At 45.2% G+C, this 10,975-nt stretch overlaps 2 protein-coding genes across 10 annotated transcripts in view; both read left to right on the plus strand.

Moving 5' to 3' along the window:
* The first annotated feature begins 8 nt into the window (after positions 1 to 8).
* On the plus strand, positions 9 to 6,960 carry LOC106817450 (nucleolin 1-like). Of its 9 annotated transcripts, XM_014822110.1 has the most exons (4): positions 54 to 834; positions 1,152 to 1,187; positions 1,429 to 1,506; positions 1,825 to 2,237. In XM_014822110.1, exons 1-3 carry the CDS (start codon positions 102 to 104, stop codon positions 1,497 to 1,499), a joined length of 840 nt encoding a protein of 279 aa, XP_014677596.1. In that variant the 5' UTR covers positions 54 to 101; the 3' UTR covers positions 1,500 to 1,506; positions 1,825 to 2,237. The 9 variants fall into 9 exon arrangements, 6 of the variants coding, with proteins under 6 accessions (XP_014677596.1, XP_014677600.1, XP_014677597.1 ...); XR_001395060.1 differs by adding an exon at positions 9 to 43 and having other exon boundaries at positions 622 to 834; positions 1,152 to 2,247; XR_001395059.1 differs by adding an exon at positions 11 to 47 and having other exon boundaries at positions 622 to 834; positions 1,152 to 2,247.
* Positions 6,961 to 8,665: 1,705 nt separating this feature from the next.
* Positions 8,666 to 10,975, plus strand: part of LOC106817449 (protein dopey-1-like) — a 4,473-nt gene continuing 2,163 nt past the window's right edge. The window contains exons 1-3 of the mRNA XM_014822108.1: positions 8,666 to 8,748; positions 9,733 to 9,857; positions 10,461 to 10,567. Coding sequence (XP_014677594.1) covers positions 8,666 to 8,748; positions 9,733 to 9,857; positions 10,461 to 10,567 — 315 coding nt within the window. The remainder of the gene's footprint in view (positions 8,749 to 9,732; positions 9,858 to 10,460; positions 10,568 to 10,975) is intronic.

Below are 10,975 nucleotides of genomic sequence, written 5' to 3' on the forward strand. Positions count from 1 at the left end.
AGAGAGAGAGAGAGAGAGAGAGAGAGAGAGAGAGACAGAGAGAGTAGGTAAATATAGATATAGATATAGTTAGGTGTGTGCGTGAGACTTGTGTGATTGTCATGGCTACGTTAAATGTGCATACCTGCATCTACTGTCGTCTAAAAGTTCGGGCATCGCACCAGGCCGTACAATGCGAAATATGTGACAGGTGGCAGCATAGGTTATGTGACACAGGTATCAACAGGGAGTTCTACCGTCAGGCGCTCAGAGGTCACGTAGAGATGCAGTGGGTGTGTCGCATGTGTGCGGCAGCCGAGCAGTCTTCCGCTGCATCGGTGCAACCACAATCCATGATTTCCCGCCATGATTCTTCTTCTTCAGACGATTCTACAACGGACGAGGAGGCAGAATTAGCTCTGCCGCAGCCGAAACCCATAATATTCCGCCGTGATTCTTCTTCTTCTTCAGACGATTCTACGACGGACGAGGAGACAGAATTAGCTCAACCGCAGCCGAAACCCATAATATTCCGCCATGATTCTTCTTCTTCTTCAGACGATTCTACGACGGACGAGGAGACAGAATTAGCTCAGCCGCAGCCGAAACCCATAATATTCCGCCATGATTCTTCTTCTTCAGACGATTCTACGACGAACGAGCAGCCCGAGATACCGCCACCGCCCGTTCAGTACGAAGTGATCGACTCCGCATCGACGCGTGGCCGCCCCAAGCTAGCAGACGATCGTGGATTCACGTACACCTCGTACAGGCGTAGTGACGTCACGACCACGTGGCGCTGTAGAGTTCGAAATAACCACGCAATGTGCTTGGCACGCGTTAAACAGAATAACGGTAACAATACGTTCACGGTGGGTCACCAGCCGCATTGGATGGGGATGTCGCATCTCCTGCCTTGCTGCCTGCCGTGTCCTGTTTGCGGTGCGGGTCAAGTGTTCTATGCAGGGTAGTGCATCCATAGGGCCTCCATTATACTTCTCCCTAAGAACCTCAGAGACGATGGACAGGGCAGAGCGGAAAACGCTCGCGGCCGCCATTTTCTTTACATCGACAATCACTTTAAGTGCGGTCGAGGCGCCCAGCGCAGGCTGGTGATCCAATAATCTCAGTATTTGATTGTGATTTCAATATAGATGATGCTTATATTGCAGATAGGTTCCTGATGCCCCCGTGTGTTGGCCAGAAAGGTGACCCATCTGTGACATCATAACTACTAAGTCAATTACTAGTCTCTGTCATGTGTGTATCTTGTATTTTTTATACCTACTAATACATAGTGTTTGCTTGGTGTTTGCCGGAAAGGTGTCCCCACCTACCTCTGGGACATCAAAAAATCACTCACTAGTCGCTGGTATGTACGTGTGTATCTTGTATTTTTCATACCTACTAATACATAATTATAGTGTTTGTTTGGTGTTTGCTGGAAAGGTGACCCCACCTACCTCTGGGACATCACAGTCACATCTACAGTATATTATGGCAGGCTAATTGTACCATAGACCCGAGGTAAGCACTATACATGCAATGGAGTTAAATAAATAAATTTATAAGTATAAGTACTCCCTTTCTCATATATAATAAGTTTAATCTGAACAGTATAATAAACTTATAATTAATTTAATTAAACTATATTATGATTAATATGAAAAGCACAGCCCAGTTATATTTCATTAGATAGAACGTATATACGTATCACCAAGATGGTTTTGTCATTGTACTAATTCCAATAACGGTAATTAATTTAATGCTCGTTTTTGGAGGGGTTCTTCATAATAATTGCTTATATTATGTAAAACTTAGATTTGCATACGTATATATTTTCAGGTTTATCGCATTAAGGCAGCCAACTACAGCATAGCAGTCAACCTTTGATTAGGGCTTCATCCTATATTTTCATTGTCAAAATCAGCTTATTATTTTTATATTTGCTAAATTCATTGGCATTGTTAATAAGTAATTTTCACTGGAAGAAATGTTTACTTGACCACCTTGTATAAACATCGATATCATTGATCCTCCTTAAAATGTTCTTTTGTAAATTCAAGTTCAATAGAAATTAGGATATACAGATATAGATATACAGTATACATATCATTATTAAACATATGTTTGTATCTTGAGCTAAACAAAATAATGTTATGCATTTCTGTTTTTATTGCTCGTTGATATTCACTATCGTTGATACAATACACACTAGGAATATATATATACTGAATAACATACGGCTAAACGATTAGGTTCCAATCCTTCGCTGTTTCTGAGAAATCTGGGGGAAAGACCTTTTCTTCTTTTTTTCATATGAATTTTACAAATACATAAAAACNTCGTTCGGGTTTGATTGTTAATTGTGGCGCGCGTGCTCCCTGAACCGCGGGAAAACTTTAGATACGTAGATAGAATAGAATTGTTTACTGTTCCTCATATATACTCTCCTGTCTTCGCTCTCTCTCTATATATATATCTTCTTACTTTCTCTATCTCATGCTCATATATAACATATATATTTATATCTTTCTATCTCTCTATCTATTTAGGGAGGGATACACATTAATACTGTATACGTACTTAATCAGTACCGCGATTAGTATTGATAAACGTTGAATATCTTTTATACCGTTAAGAACTCTTCCACTCATGTGCATCCATACTTAATTTATCCACTCTATTCCACCCCCTGTCACCGTCCACTCCCTCTATCATCTGCCCCTCCCCACTGTCTGACCGTGCGTCTCTCAAAATCTCTATCCCTTTATTTATTTTATCAGCCTTTGCCTTTAACTGTTCTCTCGTCGCCCCCCCTCAAAATTCAAAATTCAAAATTCACAGTAGAAAGCCCATAGCTACGTACACTAAGACATGCTGTTTATATGCTTATTCATTATCAATCTTGTAACCCCGACATACCATTTGCACATATTTCTCGTGTAACAAAACGAGCAGTTTTCTCGGAATTTTGGGCGTGGACTGGTCCGGGGGCAAATTTCGGCCGTCATATAGAGTGCAGAAATGATGGCACCGAACCGCGAGATGAGATGCCCAATGCGTCTGAAAAGGATTGCAAATTTCAATTCCGGTTTTGTGCGACCAAAAGGAAAAATTGTGCAAATGCGTGGCCCGGCGCCGCTGTCGTAGCCGCACGCGGCCGCGGGGCGCGCCCCGGGGGCGCGCCGGGCCGTGACCACGGCGAGCCAGGGCCGCGTCCCTCGTTTGTTGTAGCTCTATGTAATATAAGCCCATCCAGTTGGGGGTGGCCGCGGGCCCACCCGGTCGGCCCCGCGCACCGCGGCGGTACTTTCCATTGCTCCCCGTTCCCCCCCCCCCACGCGTGTCCTCCGCGCCTCGCCCACTGCTCTATCTTTCTCCCTATCTCTAATGCCCTCTCTCCCAACATTATACTTTCACTTATTCCCTCGTTAGTCGTTACATGTGTCTCTCTTTCGGACTGCTTTTGTTTCTCTCGCTCTTTCTCCCTCCCTCTTTCTTTTCTGTTTGGTTCGCTCCTCGTTCTTTGTCGGCCCTCTTTCTTTGTGTCGCCCTCTTTCTTGTTCGCCCTCTTTCTATTCTCGCCCCCAGCCGTAATTGTGAGATAGCGCGCGAAAATTTAAACAAAATCACAGGAGAAGGAACGCAATTGAAACTTCAGGATACGTATGATGTTAGCATAGTGACGAGGAGAATCGAACATCCGAGTACGGTAATTGTTGCAAATGCTTTACGCACGATGTTCTCTTAATGGAAAAATTATCTAAGCAGTAAACCTAGTTATGTCTTGTGTCGAATATTTAAGTTGCTGAATCATCGCGCAGAAAAGCTCGTAAATGTTGTGCAAATATATCGCCCCGACGGGAATCAGTGGGAAACACTTTTGCCGTGCTTCGCAAGCGAGTTGCACGCAGGAAATCAAATCATCGAATGGCGACGTCAGAGCCAAAACACCGTATTTATAGTAGCCGGTCGGATTGAGCTGCACAGATATCAACTATTGCCAACATGAAACCAACGTCACTGGCTCGAATGTGCGGGACGTGAGCAGTGAGCACCTTAACGCCAGGTGAAGCGTTTGCGAGCATATATAAGCTGGGAGCCGTTTTGTTCACAACCTCACGTTTCATTCTAGGAGGGAATGCTTGCACGCTCACGAAAGTTGCGTCGTTCGAGGTTGCTCTGACGAAACGCTTGCCAGTTACAGCGCAGTGGTCGCTGGTGAGTTCTGTGTTTCGCATACGGCCCGCCACCTACGGTAAGAAAAAGCAGATGCAGTCAAGAGAAGCGGAGCCGGAAAGCCCAGGACGCAAACCAAGCAAGGCAGAGAGAGAGCTAGGGACGTTCAGACGAGAGAGCAGAGAGAGACGAGAGAGAGAGAGAGCAGATTTGAGGCAGAGAGAGCAGAGGAGAGAGAGGAGAGAAAGATAGAGAGATGAGAGAGAGAGAGAGAGAGAGAGAGAAATTTAGAGCGAGAGAGAAAGAAAGGAGAGAGAGAGAGACGAGAGAGAGAGGAAAAGATAGAGATAGCAGAGGAGAAGCATTAAGAGAGAGAGAGGAGAGTGAGAGAGAGAGTAGGTAAAATATAGATATAGGTTATAGTTAGGTGTGTGACGTGAGACTTGTTGGATTGTCATGAGCTACGTAAATGTGTTTAGGTACCTGCATCTACTGTCGTCTAAAAGTTCGTGGCATTCGCACGAGGCCGTACAATGCGAAATATGTGGACAGGGTGCGCAGCATAGGTTAATGTGACGACAGGTAATCAACAGGGAATTCTACCCGTCAGGGCGCTCAGAGGTCACGCTAGAGATGCAAGTGGCGTGTGTTTCGCCATGTTGCGGCAAGCGAGCAGTCTTCTGCTGCATCGGTGCAACCAACATCATGATTATCCCGCCATGATTCTTCTTCTTTCAGACGATTCTTACGACGCGACGAGGAGATAGAATTAGCTCAGCCGCAGCCGAAACCCATAATATTCCGCCATGATTCTTCTTCTTTCTTCAGGATTGATTCTACGACGGACGAGAGAGGCAGAATTAGCTCTGCCGCAGCCGAAACCCCATAATATTCGCCGTGATTCTTCTTTCAGCGATTCTTACGACGGCGAGGAGAGACAGATTAGCTCAAACGCAGCCGAAACCCATAATATTCCGCCATGATTTCTTCTTCTTCAGACGATTCTACGACGGACGAGGAGGCAGAATTAGCTCCAGGCCGCAGCCGAAAACCCATAATATCCGCTCATGATTCTTCTTCTTCAGCACGATTCTACGACGGAACGAGGCAGCCGAGATACGCCACGCCGTCCAGTACGAAGTGATCGACTCGGCATCGGACGCGTGGCCGCCCAAGCTTAGCAGACGATCGTGGTATTCCACGTACACCTCGTAACAGGCGTAGTGACGCTCACGACCACGTGGCGCGGTGTAGAGTTCGATAATAACCACGCAATGTGCTTTGGCACGCGTTAAACAGAATACGGTAACATGTAGTTCACGCGGTGCGCGTCACCAGCGCATTGGTCACCAGCTGCGCTGGGCGCGCTCGACCGCACTTAAAGGTATTGATCGGGTAAAGAAAATGGCGAGCCACGAGCGTTTTCCGTCCTCTGCCCGTCATCGTCTCTGGAGTTTCTTAGGGAGAAGTAATGATGGAGGTCCCTCATGGATGCACTACCCTGCATAGAAACCTGACCCGCCCACCGCAAAAAGGACACAGCAGGCAGCAGGCAGAAGATGCGGACCTCCCCATTTCCAATAATCTCAGTATTCGATTGTGATTTCAATATAGATGTGCTTATATGCCATAGGTTCCTGGGATGCCCCCGGTGCGACTGTTGGCCACACAAGGGCGCACCCGCATTGCTGTGACATCAATAAACTTACTAAGTCAATTTACTAGTCTCTGGCATGGCTGTGTATTCTGTATTTTTTATACTCACTTAATACATTAGTGTTTGCTTGGTGTTTGCCGGAAAGGTGTCCCCACCTACCTCTGGGACATCAAAAAATCACTCACTAGTCGCTGGCATGTGTGTATCTTGTATTTTTTATACCTACTAATACATAGTGTTTGTTTGTTGCTGGCTGGAAAGGTGACCTCACCTACCTCTGGGACATCACAGTCACATCTACAGTATATTATGGCAGGCTAATTGTACCATAGACCCGAGGTAAGCACTATACATGCAAAGAAGTTAAATAAATAAACTTATAAGTATATAAGTACTCCCTTTCTCTTATATAATGAGTTTAATCTGAACAGTATAATAAACTTATGATTAATTTAATTAAACTTTATTATGATTAATATGAAAAGCACAGCCCAGTTATATTTCATTAGATAGAACGTATATACGTATCACCAAAATGGTTTTCTCACTGTACAAATTCCAATAACGGTAATTAATTTTGCTCCTTTTTGGAGGGGTTCCTCATAATGTAAAACTTAGATTTGCATACGTATCTATTTTCAGGTTTATCGCAATTAAGGCAACAAACATCAGCATAGCAGTCAACCTTCGATTAGGGCTTCATCCTATATTTTCATTGTCAAAATCAGCTGCTCGTGTTTTTATTAGCTAAATTCTAAATCAACTGCATAGCAATCAACCTTCGACGCTTCATCCTACATTTTCATTGTCTAAATAAGCTTCTTATTTTTATATTTGCTAAATTCACTGGCATTGTTAATAAGTAATTTTCACTGGAAGAAATGTTTACTTGACCACCTTGTATAAACATCGATATCATTGATCCTCCTTAAAATGTTCTTTTGTAAATTCATGTTCAATGGAAATTAGGATATACAGATATATAGATATACAGTATACATATCATTATTAAACATATGTTTGTATCTTGAGCTAAACAAAATAATGTTATGCATTTCAGTTTTTATTGCTCGTTGATATTCACTATCGTTGATACAATTCACACTAGGAATATATATAATGAATAACATACGGCTAAACGATTAGGTCTCAATCCTTCGCTGTTTCTGAGAAATCTGAGGGAAAAAAAATTTCTTTTTTTAATATGAATTTCACAAATACATAAAAACAAAATACAAATTACAATTTTTGCTGTCACGCGATGATGTTTCTGTGATTATTTTCACGGTGAGCGTATAGAGTGATGCTCTTTTATTAAATAGATGAGTGACGTGTTTGATTTGATGAGCAGTTATGTTGTTGCCCGTGAGTGAGTGCCCGTCCGTAGCGGGTATGCTATCGCGCACGTGCACACGGGTAGAGAGAGAAAGAAAGACAAACACACACACACGCACGCACGCACGCATGAGAGAGAGAGAGAAAGAGAGCGAGAGAGTCATAGAGAGATGTATGCACACATATTATGCTAACACGCGTAGAATTATTTACGTTAGCACCGTCATCACCGACAGACTCCAGCTCGGTGTCCATTGCACGCAGATTTTTGCTTTAGTTTGTCACCAGAGGGCAGCAGTTCTCCACTCGATGAAGCAAATCGTACAACTACTGTGACCGAGTGTGCTCATGAGAGTGTCACCGCCCTCTTCGTCGCCCACCCACTCGCTCTCTTTCCATCATCCTTTCTCTCTCTCTCTCTCTTCGTCTAGGTCTCTCTCGTCTCTCTCTCTCATCCATCTCGGTCTGCATCCTGCATCATGGGTCTCGATTGAGACGTCTCTCCCTCGTTCAGTCACTCTCTCCGTCCTGCTCTATATATATATATTATATATATATATATATAGTATATATCAAGAGGCAGCGATAAAAGAAGGCGGTATAGTACTAGTAGAACCGAGGTCGTCTCCGTCACGCGTTTCTGGCGGGAGACGCCACGCTGGCGTCTGGCGTTTCATGTTTCATAGATATCTCCGTCTCCTCTCGTCATCGTCTGCATACTTTCCTCCCTCGGAGCTGCCGCGTACTGCCTCCTCTCTCTCGCAATCGGTCTCATCGTCTTCCCTCTCTCGCTCTCTATCCGCGCGCCCGCACGGGAGAATCGACGTGCGGTCAGGCGACACGGACCGGGTCTAAGAACGAGAAGTCGCATCGTAGTCTAAGAATCGGTCTCTCTAAACTAAAAGAAGGTATGAGACCCATAATACACGAGACGGAGCACCTGGACGCGGGCAATTAAGCAGACAACAAAAAAATCACCTGACAGCACCGCTGGCAAGCACAGCCGCACCGGCGTGGCACACGCCTCCATCTCTAGCGTAGAATGCAACTAAGGAACGATACTCTATCAGCGAGAGTCCCCTCGCGCCCTCTAATCAGCCATCTATCCACATGTCAAACAGTAGCGAGACGGTACGACCATACCGCCAGCTCAGGCGCACACGGAAGCCGGAGAGCCCACACCGACCTAGAGTAACTCACAATCACGCAGGAGCCGGTAGTCGGGAACGAGCTAAAATCTCTAAATCCGCCCACAGCCTCCTCGTATCTTTCTCTTCTCGCTTTTTCCGCTCTAATAAGCACAGGTTTGGCCAATGGCCGAAGGACGTGTGTGGAAAATCCGATGTCAGATCAACGGCGGTATTTATTTCTTCGCGAGATCGAAGTTCCGCTTGCGTCCCTCGCCATAGACAACCAATCAGCTGTGCCATAAACGAACACCCCCGCTTTCCCCGCGTTGGCCAATCACCGACGACGTTACAAGTCATTGGCGCTCTGTCACATGATTGTATCATGGCTGTCATTGCGAGATTATTTCAGAAAACTCGCCAGAAAACCGCAGAAGATTCGGAATCCTTTGCGTACTCGAGTAAACGGTGAGTGGAATTTCGTAGACGAATGTATGTTCAGTGCTCTTGAGCCTTTAGTAGACCTTTGGTTGGCTTGATTTCTAAGATAAATGAGGGAAGACAACGCGGGTTAGCACATCTGTTCAACTATCGTACCTTGTAACATCCCCCAGCCGACCCAGAAATACGTTACGCATTCAGAATACTAATCACTTTCAACTAACACATATTAATAGTAGTAGTAGTATTTCCGTGGCATTATTATTAGGACTCGTGACTGCCCACATCTAACGGTAAGATTGTTACGTAGTTGTATTGTAACCCATTTGAACACAACCTAGCCTGGCCATGTTTTGTCCGAGTTTCCTCTGACCAATGCCCACATCGTCGATTTTGGTGGATTTGGTGTGGGTTAGGGTTAGGTTAGGTTATGTGTAGGTTAGGTGTAGGTTAGGGTTAGGTTAGGGTTAGGTTAGGACCCTCGCCTAACCCACACCAAATCCACCAAAATCGTCGGTGTGGGCATTGGTCAGAGGAAACTCGGACTAGGCCAGGCTTGACGAAGTGAGAAGCGAGAAGGTAACTTGTGCAGTTGTGGCCAGCGCTCACCTATCAATATCATACAAGCTATTACCATTTCTTATCGGGTTGTAATATTTTTATCTCGTAGTATTCTGTCATGGTCAAGCGCTATCCACAGTCCACGTTATGATCGTCGGCTAATGTTAATACAATAATAGTGATACCTTGTCTGGCTGATGCTAGGTGGTGCAATGGCAGCTTTACGGTGTGTCACCACTAACACATACCTGATGCAGTATGAGCCACAGGCACTTGAAGCGTTTCAACTGTAAACACGCCGCCGCCATTGCGCGCACACTGACACATAAATATATAGTGTATATTTATGTGTCAGTGTGCGCGCAATGGCGGCGGCGTGTGTTTACAGTTGAAACGCTTCAAGTGCCTGTGGTATGAGCGCTTGCATGCCGTTGCTGTTTGCAACTTCAGGGAATATATTATCTCGACGAACACAGATGCAGAACGACACCACAGCTCACTGGAGGGCGCCGGTGGTTTAACGTCGTTAAAGCACTGCCACGTAACGTTCGCGTTGTATTCGTGTCAATTTAGTGGTGAGGTTTGCAAGCCACACTGCTGCCTATTCGGTGTGTAGTTCCGGTAGAGGTAGAACTACAATGGTTTTACCAAGCCTGTAGCTCTTGAAGTAATAGCGTACTTCTACTGCACTGTCCCTACCAAATCCCGACTACCTTTGCCAGACTGACGCTTCTAGAAGAGAGGTTCTGGGCATTTTGGCAGGCCGTGTCGAAGCATTTACATGGTAGACTATCATTCTCTTGTCGGATTTAAATGCAAGGAACAAACGTCGATTAAAGAAAACCAAGACTAAAAAATGTCTTATAAATTATGCTAGTGGGTGGCAAGAGGCAGTCCTCTCCCAGACCAATGTAGATACTATTACAGGGGTCGAAATTAGATTTTTATTATGGTATCCATTCGGGATNGAGAGAGGAGAGAGGAGAGGGGAGGAGAGAGAGAGAGAGAGACAGACAGACAGAGAGGGAGAGTGAGAGAGAGAGAGAGAGGCAGACAGACAGACAGAGAGGGAGAGTGAGAGAGAGAAAGAGAGAGAAAGAAAGAAAGATAGACAGACAGACAGACAGACAGACAGTCATGCACATCTAGAATCATCACTGTATCTTTGGCTGTTTCAGACTCGCTCCCGCCCTCAGCACCGGATACAGAGGAGGTGAGAGACAGCAGCAAGCAGGCAGACAGGAACAGCCAGTACAGCGTACAGGCATTGTTTCTACTAGCAGAGGTAGGCTGTCATTGTTTCTACTAGCAGAGAGCCTACCTCTGCTAGTAGAAACAATGACAGCCTACCTCTGCTAGTAGAAACAATGACCAGCCTACCTCTGCTATTAGAAACAATGACAGCCCACCTCTGTTAGTAGAAACAATGACAGCCTACCTCTGCTAGTAGAAACTATGACAGCCCACCTCTGCTAGTAGAAACTATGACAGCCCATGTCATTGTTTCTACTAGCAGAGGTAGGCTGTCATTGTTTCTACTAGCAGAGGTAGGCTGTCATTGTTTCTACTAGCAGAGGTGGGCTGTCATTGTTTCTACTAGCAGAGGTAGGCTGTCATTGTTTCAATAGCAGAGGTAGGCTGTCATTGTTTCTACTAGCAGAGGTGGGCTGTCATAGTTTCTACTAGCAGAGGT

Source organism: Priapulus caudatus, unplaced genomic scaffold (genome assembly GCF_000485595.1).
Source record: "Priapulus caudatus unplaced genomic scaffold, Priapulus_caudatus-5.0.1 Scaffold1729, whole genome shotgun sequence".
Lineage (NCBI taxonomy): Eukaryota > Metazoa > Priapulida > Priapulimorpha > Priapulimorphida > Priapulidae > Priapulus > Priapulus caudatus.

Bases quoted from the DNA above. Each gene is read 5' to 3' on its own strand.
- LOC106817450 (XM_014822109.1), top strand. From the start codon at position 102: ATGGCTACGTTAAATGTGCATACCTGCATCTACTGTCGTCTAAAAGTT. The intron at 835-1,151 runs GTAACAATACGT...CTTATATTGCAG, and splicing joins ACGCGTTAAACAGAATAACG to ATAGGTTCCTGATGCCCCCG. The intron at 1,188-1,428 runs GTGACCCATCTG...TTTGCTGGAAAG, and splicing joins CCCGTGTGTTGGCCAGAAAG to GTGACCCCACCTACCTCTGG.